This window comes from Piliocolobus tephrosceles, chromosome 2, assembly GCF_002776525.5.
Source record: "Piliocolobus tephrosceles isolate RC106 chromosome 2, ASM277652v3, whole genome shotgun sequence".
Lineage (NCBI taxonomy): Eukaryota > Metazoa > Chordata > Mammalia > Primates > Cercopithecidae > Piliocolobus > Piliocolobus tephrosceles.
The window spans coordinates 79,304,881-79,322,175 of record NC_045435.1 but is presented as its reverse complement, the minus strand read 5'-3'; the positions used below and the strand labels follow the sequence as shown (position 1 = coordinate 79,322,175).

Below are 17,295 nucleotides of genomic sequence, written 5' to 3'. Positions count from 1 at the left end.
TAAGTGCTGGAATTACAGGCATGAGCCACCACACCCAACCTGTTTTGTTTTATAAAGAGACAAGGTCTCTTTCTGTAGCTCAGGCTGGAGCGCAGTGGCACGACAATCATAGCTAACTGTAGCATCAAAACCTGGGCTCAAGTGGTCCTCTTGCCTCAGCCTTCCAAGTAGCTAAGACTACACACTTGTGCCACCATGCCTGGATAATTTTTTAATCTTCCGGTTAGAAATGGGGGGGGGGGGTCTCACTTTGTTGCCCAGGCTAGTCTCGAACTCCTGGCCTCAAATGATCCTACCGTCTCGGCCTCCCAAAGTGATGAGATTACAGGTGTAAGTCACCATGCTTGGCCTGCTTTTTTTTGTTCTTTTCCATTTTGTTTTTTTGTCTCACACAGTTTAAATAAAAATTCAAGTTGGGCATGGTGGCTCACACCTGTAATCCCAGCACTTTGGGAGGCTGGGGTGGGCGGATCATGAGGTCAGGAGTTTGAGACCAGCCTGGCCAACATGGTAAAACCCCATCTCTACTAAAAATACAAAAATTAGCTGGGTGTGGTGGCAGGCACCTATAATCCCAGCTACTTGGGTGGCTGAGGCAGGAGAATTGCTTGAAACCGGGAGGCGGAAGTTGCAGTGAACCGAGATCGCGCCATTGAACTCCAGCCTGGGTGAAAGAGCGAAATTCTGTCTCTGAAAAAAAAAGAAATTCAATTTGTTGCCAACATTTAAAAATTCATTGATTTCATTGTTTTTCATGAACACTGGGATTTTCCTGAAAAATCACAATATGTGCCAATGCTGAGCTGGCATATCTCTGTGTCCACAGAAACTGCTAATGCTGGATGGCCATTATGTCCCTGGATGGGCCATGGGTTTTCTTGGCACTGTTGCCCTCCTACCCCTGACTAGGGCTGAGACAGAGGCCAAGACGTCAGTGCCATTTATTACTCACACAATATTACTTTTCAAGCCCATGTGAACAACAATAACAGTAGAAGAAACAAAAGACCATAGGGCACAGTCTCAAGCCATGTGTACGCCCAGCAAATATACGCAATAAAGTACAAAGTGTATCTGTGCCCAATCCAACGTAAGCCTCGCTCACATCAAGACCTGCCTGGTTCCTGGAGACCATCACGTGGGACCTTTGCACTGGGCCCTATCCACCCAGGTTACCACCATACACTCGATTTTTGACCACTCACCAAGGGCCCCTGGGGACCAAAGAATGGTGACTGCCACTTGGTCATGGCAAGCATACTGGCTGATGGTGATATTCTGGGCGTCAGCAATCACATGCTTCCCCACTGGATTCAAGTAGGTGGTACAATCTAGAGAGTGGGGAGAATGAGAACAGTTATATTTAAAATTTCATTTTTATTTTCAGGTTCATCTTATCAAAATAAACAGGGCATGTCTGAAGGTGGCCAAATCCATTCTGTTAAAGATGTGTGCCTCAAAAGCCCAAATAAGACATCAGAGGTTGACTACTGCTTGGAGAACTGTAAGATGCTACAGAGGGATGATTTGTAGCACCACCACCACCACCACCACCACCCACTCATCCCATGTTAAATTCCAGGGCTGTGTTGGGAGGATCTTATACAGTATGGAGTCTGTGTGTGTATCTGGCATTAACGCTTTTTAAACCTAAATCAGTAATTATTTACATCAATTCAACCAATTTTCAGCATTAAAGAGTGATATGAAACAAAACAATCGCTAAATAACTTGGGCATTGTTTGTTTTTAGAAAAAACCTAGAGGGCCAGATGATTGGGGGAAAGGAACTAACACTCAGATGTGAATTCATATGGGAGTGATTCTCAGCAAGACTGTTAACTCAGTTAGCACAGGGTACTAACTCAGTGACGAAGTGATAAGGATGTTAACCAGCATTGGTCAAAGGTAAAATTTTTGTTCTTAGACACCATGTGTCATCAAAGACACCAGCAACCCCCAGAAAATCCAAGGAGCCCCACATTGCTCAAAAAGCAGAAACCACACCCATCTCTGATTTTGGCTGAGGAGTTTACTCACTGCCACCTGTCAACGTAGCCATAGCAGCTGTACCACCTGGTCTTGCTAAATACACCTTCAAAATCTGCAAGTTTCCTAAAAAACTGCCAAAAGCTTCCGGCCAGACTCAGGCTGTGACTTCAAAGAATGGCCATGAGCTGTTCTGGCCACTCTTGCAGGGAGAACCATTCACCATCCCCAGCACACACCACTCGTAATTCTTATGCTGCTTCATCCCCATTTCTTTCTCAATGATCAAACTTGAACACCCTCTCTTGTATCTCCTGCAAAAGATCATCAGTTCCATCAAACATCCAAATCTGTCCATTACCCCTCTGAAGCCAGGGTGTTTCTCTTTGGGGTAAAGCATTCCAGGGGACTTTGTAAGAAGCTCTGTGAGTCTCCCTTTTTCTCCCTGTAGATGTTACTGCACATTTCCCATTTTTATGACTAAAAATGTTCATTGCAGACATTTTCAAACCACAAAAGACTGTAAGAAAAATATAAAAGGCATTCATAACCTCTTACCACAGAGGTGCAATGAACATTCTAATGAATACCCTTCCAAGCCTTGTTTTAACATGCACATATTCCTCCTTTTAAATGTATTAAAGCATAGCATACATACACAAAAACGCACCCCTACACTTGTAAAACTCCATCCTTCATGCTGCCTGTATTCTGCTTTATTGCCTGACTACATTAGGCACACTCCCTTCCTCCACTCAACTCCGTCAGCTTCAAAAACAGTCATATTTACATTTGTTTTTTTCTTTTTTGAGATGCAGTTTCACTCTTGTTGCCCAGGCTAGAGTGCAATGGCGCAATCTCGGCTCATGGCAACCTCTGCCTCCTGGGTTCAAGCGATTCTCCTGCCTCAGCCTCCCGAGTAGCTGGGATTACAGGTATGTGCCACCACACCCAGCTAATTTTTGTATTTTTAGTAGAGACGGGGTTTCTCCATGTTGGTCAGGCCGGTCTCGAACTGCCGACCTCAGGTGATCCGCCCACCTCGGCCTCCCAAAGTGCTGAGATTACAGGCGTGAGCCACTACGCCTGGCCTATATTTACATTTCAATATTACTTCTTTCAAAGGATGTTAATAATACCAAATTCTACTTCTAGTAAAAATTCACTCTCAAAGCAATCAACATATGTTCTCTGGGTAAAGAAGAGATTTTAGAATAGGAAAAAATTTATAACATCTGGTTTAACACCCTCACTATACAAATGAGGAGCTATGAGAGATCAGCTCTTACCACTTCTATCACAGCACACAGCTTATTGCCACCAACATAAGTTCTGAATCAGAGGTGTTCAGCCTGCAAAAACCCTGGCTGAGACCAGCTTCCCAAAATATTAAAAAAAAAAAAAAGGCAAGTTCCTGTCATACTTGTAAAGTTCAAATATTTTGATTTATTGTGGTCCATAATGAAAGAGAATCAAACGGCTCTGAAAAGATGCATGAACAAGAGCAAATAATAGTAGTTGTCATTGCTTTCTTTGTTCATTCCTAATGTCAAAACTAATACTGTTTGGGTTTCTGTAAATATAGTTATGCAATATAAAGTCAAAGAATTTTTTTTTTTTTTTTGAGACATGGTCTTGCTCTGTCACCCAGGCTGGAGTACAGTGGCACAATCTCAGCTCACTGCAACCTCCACCTCCTAGGTTTGAGCAATTCTCCTGTCTCAGCCTCCTAAGTAGCTGGGACTACAGGTACATGCCACCATGCCAGGCTCATTTTTGTATTTTTAGTAGAGACAGAGTTTCACCTTATTGGTTAAGTTGGTTTCGAACTCCTGACCTCAGGTGATCCACCCGCTTTGGCCTCCCAAAGTGCTGGGATTACAGGCATGAGCCACTGCGCCCAGCCAATATAAAGTCTAAGAATAAGAAAATTTAATGTAACCTACTTGGGCATACCAAGAATGTAAAGAAAAAAACATGGAATTCAAGGCCAAAGGAGGCAGAGAGACTTGTAAAATTTAATTTTGACTTAACGGCAAGACATTTTCTTCCTGTATAACATTAAATGACAAAGGAATAGAAAAATATGGTTTTTAGTAATTTTGTTGAAAACCCAGTAATTGGTTCTTAGTTATTTCAAACAAGTTATTTCAGTTGACTAGTAACCAGTCAACTGAGCAGTAACAGGAACTTCCTTGTGGAAGACAGAAATATCTTTTTCAATGGAAAATATGGAATAGGTTTTTCTACACAGCCTGGATCCAATTATTAGCAAGTCCAAAATTTTGGATTCTGATTACAAAAACTTCATGCCCAAATGACATTTTCCCAAAATGCAACGGAGCTTCATACGTCTCAGGAGTCAATACAAGCTGTGAATTGAATTTTAATTAAATGTTGAAGAATTAAAAAGAAAGTAATGACTAAGAAACAGGTATAGGTATGTGGGCCAAATATTTGGTATTATGAAGAAAACAGCAAGATACTTTAAAGTTTTACATGGAGAGATCCTCCTTCACAAATGTCATATTAAATTAGAGATACAAATGCTTATTTGCAGCTGACAGGAAAATTCTGAACGCTTGAATGTAATACAAGATCTGCTAGGACCAAAAGCACATATTAGAAATTCACTTTGTAACTCAAAGAAAGATCCCTTACACCTCTTTACTTAGCTGAATCAAGTATCATGGATGTGCAAATCTTTCATTAGCATCTACCCAGCATTTACCCAGAACATATATATACCACCAATGTGAGCTGCCTGAATTGCACATGTAAGTCCTCACTGGTTAGCCTAAAATAGCCATGCCAGCAACTGTGGGTGTGAATCTGACACACATATTTGTATCTTAAAATTGTTGGACTGTAACCACAATGTTTACAATCCTGCTTTAGCAGTGATTATTCTAGAGGCCTCAATGCAACCTAAGCCCTTTACTTACATTGATTCATAACCCTGTCCAAGAGATGAATCAGATGCCAGAAGTTACTAAATATAAGTCAAGTTCCTTCTTGTCATTTTTACTTAAATTATGGCTCATAAAGCTAAAAGGATCACAATTCTATACAACTATCTTCTTATGAATGAAAGGAGTTGCTTAGAAAAAGCACCCCCCATGCCCTCAGAAAACAATTCAGCCAGAGGCCAGGCATGGTGGCTCACCCCTGTAATCCCAGCACTTTGGAAGGCCGAGGCGGGCAGATCACAAGGTCAAGAGATCAAGACCATCCTGGCCAACATGGTGAAACCTTGTCTCTACTGAAAATACAAAAATTAGCCGGGCGTGGTGGCATGCACCTGTAGTCCCAGCTACTCGAGAGGCTGAGGCAGAAGAATTGCTTGAATCCATGAGGCCGAGGTTGCAGTGAGCTGAGATTGCGCCACTGCACTCCGGCCTAGCAAGACTCCGTCTCAAAAAAAAAAAAAAGAAAAAAGAAAAGAAAACAATTCAGCCAGAGTCACCCTTTCTTGAGAGAAAGGGCAAAAAATGGTGCTTGCATTCCAACTCCAGTTGGACTGATTTCTATATTAACAGATATCAATTAATGAATATACATTGCAGTCAGATCCCAAGTTGAGTAGTTATAAGCATTACCTCATTTAAAACTCAAAATGGTGCTAGAAGAAGGAAACTAAGTTTTATTTTAAAAAAGAAAACTGAAGCCTGGAGAAGTCCAATCACCAGCCACAGCTCATAAAACTGGTAGGTAGGGCAAGGCACAGTGGCTCATACCTGTAATCCCAGCACTTTGGGAGGCAGAGGTGGGCAGATCACTTGAGGCCAGGAGTTCAAGACCAGCCTGGCTAACATGGCAAAACCCAGTCTCTAGTAAAAATACAAAAACTAACTGGGTGTGTGGCTGGGCACGGTGGCTCACGCCTATAATCCCAGCACTTTGGGAGGCTGAGGCGGGCAGATTACAAGGTCAGGAGATCGAGACCATCCTGGCTAACATGGTGAAACCCCATCTCTACTAAAAATACAAAAAATTAGCCAAGCGTGGTAGCGGGCACCTGTAGTCCCAGCTACTCGGGAGGCTGAGGCAGGAGAATGGCGTGAACCTTGGAGGCGGAGCTTGCAGTGAGTGGAGATCGTGCCACTGAACTCCAGCCTGGGTAACAGAGCAAGACTCTGTCTCAAAAAAAAAAAAAAAATTAACTGGGTATGGTGGCATGCACCTGTAATCCCAGCTGCTCAGGAGGCTGAGGCATAAGAATCGCTTGAACCTGGGAGGTCGAGGTTGCAGTGAGCAGAGATCATGCCACTACACTCCAGCCTGGGTGACAGAGTGAGACTCTATCCCCCCCCCCAAAAAAAGAAAAGATAAAAGAACTGATAGATGGGAAACTGGGGTTGGAGCCCAGGCCTGGTCAGCGATGGCCAACCAACTGCAGACTGTAGACCCCTGGCCAATCTGGGACCCAGATTCACACAGATTCACCTTGTGTGAATTTCACACAGATTCATTCTGTGTGAAATTTTAAAAATAACTGCCATTATTAAAAAATGTTTATATAAAAAGCACGAATTTCCCACTATTCTTGGAAATCAATTTGCTACATTCAGTGGGAATTCCCCATGGCCACAATATTTGGAATTAAGGAGTCAAGACTCCCCTCAGACTAGACATGAGCTATCCAGTTTGCCATACTCTCCACCATTCCCTAGCACCCTGCACTGGGGCAACTTTGTTATGTGTTTGCTGGGCCATACTGGCAGTTATGTCCTTAACAACACATACAGATAAACCCCAAGGAACACAGGGAAAGTCTCCTTACACAACTTTTCTGAACACTATGGAAGACACTTGACCTGGTCAAGCTCCCAAATACTTGAGTGGCTTAATTGAGACTGAGCTGCTTTAGCTGTTGACAAACCTGAACAGGTTCAGAAAATTCCTCAACCCCAAGACTGCAGCATCCTTGATTAAGCATGGCTATGTAATCTTTAGATGACTCAAAGGGCTCCATTCTTTGGCAATAAAGGCAGTTACTTACTGTCATATTTGAAGGTGATGTTGTACAGCCCACTGTTTCTGCTGGCCGGCCCCACTCCCTGTGGGAAAACAAGAGAACACGATGCAGAGTGAAGCCAATTTGCTCTTCCAACACAAATCCCCATGGAGTCCAAATGCAGGCAGCACTGCTGAGACCCAGGTCATGCCAGTCCCCGGACATCGTCCACCACTCTTTCTGCCCACTTCATGGCCCCCCACAGCTGTCAAACTCCGGCCAGCCCAGGAGATTCCTAACTGCCAGGCCATAGAGATCATGAGCACCCACTTCTGTAAAACAATAGGGGCAGGCTGTTCTGTGTTTAGGGGTTAAATAATAATTCATTAACAGTAAAATTGGGAGAGAGACCAAGAGCTGCCAGCTGGAGCCCTTCCAGTTAGATCCACTTTGAGCGCTGATTGGTCATAAAATTCGCCTACTCCAGACGCCCTCATCCGCAAGCTCTATTAAGCCACAACAGATAGGCAATTCCTCAAGTCTAAGGAAACTGGTTTCTCATTTCAAGACTGGGAATGAGTGTGGGACTAAGTTGTTACTTTTAATGAGAAAATTCTTCACTGCATCCATACCTATGCTTGGAATACATAGTGTGGGTCATAAAAAAAAGAAAAAGAAAAGAAAAGAAAAAAAGACTTTAAAAGGCCTAACTCTTACTCTTGGTGATGTGGCCATTAGCCATCTGCACTCTTAATACCAGGGCTAACAACTGTGCCAGACTTCCCACTTTAATTATAGCATCCACAGAGTGAGCCCTAGAATCCTCCTGTTGACCCCACCTTTTCCACCACTTACCCATCATGAGAAAGAGCAGCTACAGGTCTACCAACTCCAATTTACCTGTTTCTGTAATACTCTGCAAATGTGCCGTTCAGCATTAATCACAGAATTCTCCAAAATAGGTTAATTCTGAAATGCTAAATGATGGGAAAATATTCCAGTCACACAGCTAAAGTTTCCACTTAACAAGAAGGATGTTGGAGGGAACCATATGCTGGCAGCCTGGCATTTAATGGGCAATTGTGACACCGAAACAAAATGTGGAGAACACTTCTGATGGAGCCCAGGGTTTTTGGCCACAACCACATGACATCCATATGCCACAGGCATGTTCACGCTGCTTATCCTGAAGCCAGGCACACCCACTGAAAGTGTATCCCTGAATTCAGATATACATGGGCCTTGGGAAAGCACAACTGGGCAGAGAGGGGCACATGGACACACCCACCCAACCCCTACTTTAAGGTGAGGAATAAGTAACAGAAAACCTAAATCCACATGGCACACCAGCTCACAATCTACTGAAGCTCCCCTTCTTCATAGTTCACTTTCCTTCTCCAGCTTTCCTCCTCCTGCCTCTCTCCCCACATATACAAGATTGCAGAATTCCTCACCTGAACTAAAACACTTTGGAAAGTGTTGTGAACTTATTAAAATTCTAAGAGTGTCTATAACTGCTTAGGGACAAGACCACAGTTTGTACAGCTAAAGGCTGCTCAACCTGCAGATGGCAGACTCCAGAGTAATACAACCAGGTAGGAGATCAGGAACAAGACAATCCAATCCCCCAAGACCAAAGCCCAAGATCCCCAAATCACACTCTTCCGTGCTCTTATAAGCCCCCAAGACATAAACTCAATCCCCATCTATTAGGAGCCAGACGTTATGCTAGCTACGCTGGCAAACAAAACAGCCACTGTCCCCGCCCTCGTGAAATGAATTAACATGGAGTTCGTTATTTCAAAGAAGAGTAACTGGGTAGGTAGATTATATCCTAGGCATGCAGATAAATTTCACATCACACCATGGCCCTCTAAGAATGCCGTTTAGATGGTAAAACAAGGTATATATAGCAAGGGTGAAAGAGCCCGGCGTTAGGTAAGTACAGTGTATGAAATACCACAAGACAGCCCTTGAGTAAGGATGAATGAAGGATGGGTAAGACAACAGGTTCCAGAAGCTTAACAGGGGGAAGGATAACTGGGCTAGAATGAAGAGGAAAGCAGAGTAGCATCATGGGAGGAAAAGAAAACTGTAATCTAGAAGCCAAGATTAGTACCTCAATCCTCCCATCCTCCACTGGATGCCTGATGGCAAACCACTCTACTCTAGGGGTTCCCAACCCCCGGGCCCTGGACTGGTCCTGGTCCATGGCCTGTTAGGAACTGGGCAGTGCAGCAGGAGGTGGGCGGCGGGCGAGCATTACCACCTGAGCTCTGACTCCTGTCAGATCAGCAGTGGCACTGGATTCTCATAGGAGCACAAACCCTACTGTGAATTGTGCATGCGAGGGTTCTAGGCTCCTTATGAGAATCTAATGCCTGATGATCTGAGATGGAACAGTTTGATCCCGAAACCATCCCCTACTGACCCCCCAGTGCATGGAAAAATTGTCTTCCACAAAACTAGTCCCTGGTGCTAAAAAAAGGTGGGGACCGCTGCTCTACACCACTGAGTCTGGGTCTCCTCAACTGTCTTTTTTTTTTTTTTTTTTTTTTTAAGAATTTACATGGCTTTCCTCTAGGAGGTGGTTTTGAGGAAGATCAAATGAAGCCAGGTACAGGAGGGTCTTCTAAAAGGAAACACATTCCATCTAACACCATGCTCCCTGGTGCATAGGGATCCTAGCGACCAATCACCTTACTTCTCAGACGTAGCTTTTTTTGTTGTTCCAGTTCCCTTATATGTCTTTTGTTTGTTTCCTCTATATTCCTATTGCAACACATTATTCACAAGTATTTACTGGGCAATGGCCAATGCATTGTGGAAAAGAGCCCAAGACAGTGAGGTGTGCTATGCCATGCATTCAAGAACCCAAATCCCTCCAAATAAAGTCTCTGTGATGTGTGTGGAGCTGTTCAGAGGGGGGCCCAGTGAGGCTGGCCTGGAAGGAAGGTGAAGCTTACCTGTGGCATCCATTCACTCTCTGCTGAGCATTCCACCTTGGCCTAAGACTCACAGGGCTGGGCACTCAGCTATGAACCAGACCCAGGTCTTGACCTCAAGGGGCTCTGGCCACGTGCATAACTGCCCTCGCTCCCCTGCTTTGAGCCCTTCACTGGCTCCCTGCCCCTCCAGATCATTCCTGACTTGACACCTGCCTACCTTCCCAGTCTCTCCCTCTTACACCTTATAAACCCTTTGGGCACTGCAGTTCTGCTAGGAAAATGTCCTCAGGCATGCCTGCATTCTCAGAATCCCCTCCTCTTCTCTTTCTATCACCCAGATCCCCTCCCTTGATGGGCTGCTTGCCATATCACACTGTGTTCCTGACACATCGGTCTGCCTGCTACTCACTTGAGGGGAACATGGTAATTCATTCCCACAATTGGAGTAGCATGGCACTTTTAGGGATGTAGATGCAAAATGGCAGTTCCAATTCCACAGAAAATCAGAGATCATAAGACCCGGTGGCCATCCAAGCCTGGTCATGGAGTTCAGAAGCAGGAGAAAACATCCCAGGTATCAGTTCTTACATGCATTTTAAAGACCTTTTGGCAGGGCACAGTGGCTCACACCTGTAATCCCAGCACTTTGGGAGGCCAAGGTAGGTGGATCACCTGAAGTCAGGAGCTCGAGACCAGCCTGGCCAACATGGTGAAACCCCGTCTCTACTAAAAATACAAAAAATTAAGTAGGTGTGGTGGCAGGTGCCTGTAATCCCAGCTACTTGGGAGGCTGAGACAGGAGAATTGTTTGAATCCGGGAGGCGGAGGTTGCAGTGAGCCAAGATCGTGCCATTGCACTCCATCCTGGGTGACAAGAACAAAACTCCAACTTAAAAAAACAAACAAAACAACAACAACAAAAAACCTTTCACTCCTGGAATTCCTCAAGTGCACAGCTTCTCAGCACATGCATTACAGATGCTCTATCAGGCTGTCCTCAACACCCAAATAATGCTTCAGCTACTCTAGAGCCCTCAGAAACCACCTTAGCAATGGTATCCCAGGCTAGCCCATGGTGCACTCCTATTTTCTTTACACCTCATGATAGATAGAATGATAGCCCCTTAAACATGTCCATATTCTAGTCCCCAGAACCTGTGACTATGCTATTTTACAGAGCAAAAGAGACTATGGACATGTAAAGTTCAAGTATCCGAGATGGGGAGAGTATTCTCAGTTCTCCAAGTGGGCCCAATAACCACAGGGTCTTTATAAGAGGGAGACAGAAGGCTCAGAATCAGAGAAAGACATGTGACAATGGAATGAGGAGAGAGAGAAAGAGAGATCAATTTGAAGTACTGGTTCTGAGGTCAGAGGAAGGAGGAGCTAAGGAGCCACAGAATACAGGCCACCTCTGGAGACTGAAAAAGGCAAGGAATGGATCCTCCCCTACAGCCTCCAGAAGGAGCCAGCGCAGCCAACACTTTGATTTTGGCCACATTAAGATCCATTTTGGAATTCTGACATCCAGAACTGTAAGACAATAAGGTATGTCATTTTAAGCCACTAAGGTTTTGGTAATTTAATATAGCAGCAACTGAAAGCTAATATACACTCATATAATTTCAGCTGCAATATGGATAAAATAGATCTCTATGTCACACACACATGGCACGTGCTGTCATTCCTCCACCCTGCCCCCCAGCACCTGGAGCTGATCCCTGTCCTTGTGTTCTCCCCATCCCAAGCTTCAGGCAGGCATACAACATGGACCCATCAGAGCTGCTGCTTGAGATTCTGCTGTCCTAGATGCGGGCTTCTGTGGGCTGACATGGGGCTAACCCCCAGAAGCAGAGAAGTGGTTAAGACAATGGGTTTTGGAGTTACGCAGATGTGTGTTTAAACCACCACCTTTCCAGCTGTGTTACTCTGGGTAAATTTCTGAACCTCCCTGAGCTATAAAGTGTTTGAATAGGCTGGGTGCAGTGGCTTACACTTGTAATCCCAGCACTTTGGGAGGCCAAGGCGGGCGCATCACCTGAGGTCAGGAGTTCCAGACTAGCCTGGCCAACATGATAAAATCCCGTCTCTACTAAAAATACAAAAATTAGCCAGGCGTGGTGGTGGGTATCTATAATCCCAGCTACTTGGGAGGCTGAGGCAGGAGAATTGCTTGAATCCGGGAGGTGGAGGTTGCAGTGAGCCAAGATTGCATGCACCATCTCACTCCAGCCTGGGCAAAAAGAGTGAGGCTCCATCTCAAAAGAAAAGAAAAAGTGTTTGAATAAAACTTTGTGGAAAGCACTGTGTGAGATGACATATATCAAGTGCTCAGCATAGCATCTGACACACAATAAACTCAGAAATGTTTTATATCATCCTTCCCAAGAAGGTCACTGCCTTAATAAGCAGGTGAGAGTTGTACTGCAGGATAAGTTACAAAGAGATACATGAGGAAGACTGGAGAAACGTCACAGGTGGTGTATTTCCTAGGTATGATCTGTCTTCTGCATCCAGAACCTTGTAGGATTGTGGAAGATAAGACAGACAGGTCAGGGCAAGGTATTGGTAGGCACTGATCATCAGACTAAAATGCATTCAACAGATGGTCACGGAGGCCCAGTAAGTCCAGTTCTGTTAAGGCCATAGGTTGGATTGGAAGAGGAGAGGCTGAAGAAAGAGCCCAGGAGGACAGCCCTCAAAACCCCTGCCTATAGTCCTGGACCTGACACATAGTCCTTGATAAGTATAAGTTTTCTGCCTGAATAAATGAATGTATTATTAAGCCAAGTAATATACCCTAAGAACCTAGCTTGCTGTTACACTGATTTATGGGCTCAGAATGAGGGCCCACACTAAGAGAAAATAGATAAGGCAACTTACAAGGCTGTTGACCAGCTTTGCAAACTGTTCTTCAGGAAACAATCCCAAGCTTATAGTTACTATACTGTTTTTGCTATTTAATGAGCTAATGATTAAAAATACTTGTTTGTTGCCTGTTACTTAAAAACTATAAATGCCAATGCCGTGGCCTCGGGGTGCCACATTCTTAGTTAATTAAGCACCCCCATTTGCTGCACTAACGGGTAGCTTTTAATTTGTTCCAAAGGGAGCTAAGCAGCAAGCCCTGGCTGCCTGGAGCACTGCTATGAAATTCCTTTGGTTAGGCCAGGTGCAGTGGCTCACGCCTGCAATCCCAGCACTTTGGGAGGCCAAGGCAGGAGGATCACCTAAGGTTGGGAGTTCGAGACCAGCCTGACCAACATGGAGAAACCCCGTCTCTACTAAAAATATAAAAAATTAGCCAGGCATGGTGGCACATGCCTGTAATCCCAGCTACTCATGAGGCTGAGGCAGGAGAATCACTTGAACCTGGGAGGCGGAGGTTGCAGTGAGCCAAGATCACGCCATTGCATTCCAGCCTGGGCGACAGAGGGAGAATCTGTCTCAAAAAAAAAAAAAAAGAAAAAAGAAAGAAAGAAAGAAATTCCTTTGGTTGGTGCTCTATGGTCAGTAGGGACGGAAGCAGCAAATGGGAACATAATGGAGAAAACATCTTTAACTCAGGAAGAGAGGGGAGGATAACCTTTAAGGGCTCTAAAAGAATAAAATTCAAAAGCTAAAATCCCACACCACGCTCCAGCCATATGGCAAAGAAGCAAAGGCCTGGACACAGAGAGGCCAGCAGCGGAGCAGGATCCACAGGCAGCAGCCAGGGGCAGCCATGAAGGTGATCAGACAGCCAACTTCCTGACGGGCCTTCGGGCATTCTAAGCCATTTGAAGACACTAACTTCCCAAAGCAACATTTCCAATTCACCTCCAGCACAGCTTAACTGCCATTTTGGAAAAATGCATTTCAAGAAGAACTGTGCTAAATATAGCGCCCCTCTTCCAGTGGAAGGCAGGCCAAACTTTCAAATCAAGTAAGGAACGTTCAGAAAGCCAGTAATGTTTTAGTGAACAGAGTCAGAGTGAAAATTTAAATAAGAGCATTCGCACAAAGAACTGAGACTTTTTTTTTTTTTTTTTTTTTTGAGACGGAGTCTTGCTTTGTTGCCTAGGCTGGAGTGCAGTGGTGCGATCTCGGCTCACTGCAACCTCCACCTCCCAGGTTCAAGTGATCCCATCCCCTCAGCCTCCCGAGTAGCTGGGATTACAGGTGCCCACCACCATGCCCAGCTAATTTTTGTATCTGTAGTACAGACGGGTTTTGCCATGTTGGCCAGGCTGGTCTCAAACTCCTGACCTAAGGTGATCCACTTGCCTTGGCCTCCCAAAGTGCTGATATTACAGGCATGAGCCACTGTGCCCGGCCAGAAGATGGTTTTTTAAAGGTACACCTAGTAACTACTTAAAACTAAGGCCAACTCATATATATATATATATATATTTTTTTTTTTTTTTTTTTTTTTGAGATAGTCTTGCTTTGTCACCCAGGCTGGAATGCAATAGTGTGATCTTGGCTCACTGCAGTGTCCACCTCCTGGGTTCAAGAGATTCTTTTGCCTCAGCTTCCCAAGTAGCCGGGATTACAGGTGCCCACCACCATGTCTGGCTAATTTTTGTTATTTTTAGGAGAGACGGGTGTTTCCCCCTATTGGTAAGCCTGGTCTTGAACTCCTGATCTCAAGAGATCCGCCCACCTTGACCTCCCAAAGTGCTGGGATTACAGGCGTGAGCCACCAGGCCCGGCCATACTTTCTGTTTTTCTATAACATATTCTCTATCTTGGGCTTCCAGTGTGTAACATAGCAGACAGTGCTGTGAGGCTTAAAATGTACAACGGGACTAACATCTTTGTCTCTGACCAATGGATATGAGAAAGGTGAGACGAAGCAGAATATGGGGCCATTTGACTCCATGCCAGTTCAGATGGTTTCATAAACAAAGACAGACCCTACTTACTTCAGATCAAACCTTTAACAACAACAAAAAGTCGGCAAAGGCAGAGAAGCCCCAGGTGATGTAAGCTGAAGAGAATGCTGGTGAACCCTAAACACAGGGAAAATAAATCAAAAGCCAGCCTGGATCTATTCAAGATATTCCCTCCACATTCCCAGGAGCTGTTCTCTCTCTCTCTCAAATTGAGATGCAACCAACTTCAGAAATGAAGGATGCCAGCAGTCTGATTTGGAGGTGAGGTCTTAGATGCGTAGCAAGGAACACACAAGCTCTGGGGGAGTGCTGCTGGGTTCCCACCAGCAATTACCACATTGGCCCAAAAAGACCCGGAGATCTTAAGCTAATTAAAGAGATTTGCTTGCGGGGGTAGGAAATCACTACTCCAGAGCATGGCCTGTGCACCAGACCAAAGCCGTAATCATGATTCATCTCTGACATGTTGCTAATCAGCACACACATGTTCCTAATTTCACGCTCTCCAAAGGAAAGCTGAAGGGACAATTGTTTCTGAGCTCTAACATGAGGCCGACCCATGCCAAGTGACCATGTGTCCTGCTTATCAAACTGAGAGCTCTAGTTTTCATCCAAATTTCTTTTCACTGTCCCACCCCTCCACTCACTCTGCCCCCCGAAATCCATTCACTAAAGATGCAGATGTGTTAGGACATTGGCATGAGTTGTTTCTCTGACAGCAACTTCCCTAAATGACGGTGGCCCGAATGGAACTGCATATATTTTTAAATGTCCTTCCCCCCGCCTGACTTTATGATTTTCTTATTGCTTTGCCACTGGAACCAGCCATGCAGCTAAAGCCCAGAGATATCAACACAGACGCATACACACGCAACGCACACAAGCAAACTTTCTCCCTGGGTTTAAAAACAAGGCAAAACAAAGTTGTGCAGTCTCCTTAGTTTTCACAAAGCAAAAACTCAAGTACTTTTTCCAATTAGTCCGTTAAGGATCTGGGCCGTGTGTTCTCCCATGGCTGATACCCACAAATAGACAGGATTGTTCCATTTTTCCAACTCCAAAAACGTTAGAGACAAGCTATAAAACATGCCTCTGGACGGAGAGCCAGACCTTTCCCTCTGCTTCGCGCACCACTCCCATCCACTCAAATGAGAACCGCATGTTAGAGAACTGGCATCTTTAAGGTAATAGTCAACCCATCTGTAGTTTAAAAAGCATACACAGACTCAGATTAACTGTGTCTGTGTATGCTTTTTCCATAAATACTGGGTACAAAGAGGAAGCAAACAACCAACCACCTAAATACCCACCCAGCAAATCGGCTACTGACTCACTCTCACTTAGCTGTGAAAGAACAGTTACAAAGGCTTCACTCCAGAAGCCCAAAAAGTCTCTTCCTATGAGGGCAAAATAGTGATTAGACAATAGAGGAAAACTTAAAGCTATAAACATGATTGTTATGCCTAAACTGAGAGGAAATGTTCAGATCAAAACACAACTACTAATGAAAAGCCTTAGGACCACACAGAGAGGTGCACCGAATTGTGCCGACTTCAAATACCACTGTTTCCGAGGCCGGGGGACTGAGTCTCCAAATACTATGTCACATCTGGAATTCTGCTTTTACAGCACAAATGCCTGTAGAAATGGGGGATTGTGACATTGCCATGGGGACCCAGCCTCCTCCACCCCAACAGGTCCCCGGCAAGCCCCACACACATGCTTCCTTCAAGGTGGATTTCGCGTATTTGGAAATTATGGAAGGCCGTCCTTTTAGGTTTCAGTGTTAATGGAAACATTACAGGACATGCTAGAAAGCAAGGCAACCCCTTCTGTCAGCCGATTAAGTCTGTCCACATGGTGGTCTCAGACAGAAAAACCTCCTTAAAATAACAGTGGGAAGCAGTAAGTCAGCATTAGGCCCTTTTTCAAAATTTGTGGCTTTCCCCAACTTTCTCTAGGAAGGAGACAGGCTTCAAGCATCCTTTTAAACTCTCCTGTTCTCTAGCTGCAAAAATCCAAGTGAGTCAACCTATGCTCAAAACTGCCAGCCATTGGTAGCCCACCTCAGGCTCCAGGTAGCCTTGCCCTTGCTGAACTGAACCTCTCATGCCACCCTGCAGGGCTACTGGCCAATGCAGGGTGTATTTGCTTTTAATTACTGATGACCCTGTTTTTGTTAAGAGGAAAAGGTTACTAGAATCTTTGGAGAATCCTGTGAAAAATAATCCTTTCCCAATTTCCCCCGGAGACTTTTCATACACAATTTTGGGAGGCTCCCAGAGCTCATGAAGGCCACCCAAGGGCCTCTGAGGGGTTCACAGGCCCCCAGGTCCAAAGCCACATTTAGACGCAAAAAATCCCGAGACCCCACTTAGAAATCATCTTGGCTTTGCCAGTTCCCTGGGATGCAGACCCTCCAACTGACCTCTCCAGGTGTGGATTCAGATAACAACATATGAAATATCCACACATATACCATAATCACCCTTGGGTGACCCTAGCTGCTGCTGTCCCCCAGGAGT

At 44.8% G+C, this 17,295-nt stretch overlaps 1 protein-coding gene across 3 annotated transcripts in view; it reads right to left on the bottom strand.

The window, feature by feature from the left end:
* The window catches only part of IL17RD (interleukin 17 receptor D), a 76,211-nt gene that overhangs the window by 19,453 nt on the left and 39,463 nt on the right, over positions 1-17,295 (bottom strand). For all 3 annotated transcript variants that reach the window (XM_023199773.2, XM_023199770.2, XM_026446824.1), the window contains exons 2-3: positions 6,991-7,048; positions 1,206-1,331 (exon numbers count right to left, since the gene is read on the bottom strand). Coding sequence is in view for 1 of the 3 variants with exons in the window: in XM_023199770.2 (XP_023055538.1) it covers positions 1,206-1,331; positions 6,991-7,048 (184 nt within the window). In the remaining 2 variants the exon portion in view is untranslated. The remainder of the gene's footprint in view (positions 1-1,205; positions 1,332-6,990; positions 7,049-17,295) is intronic.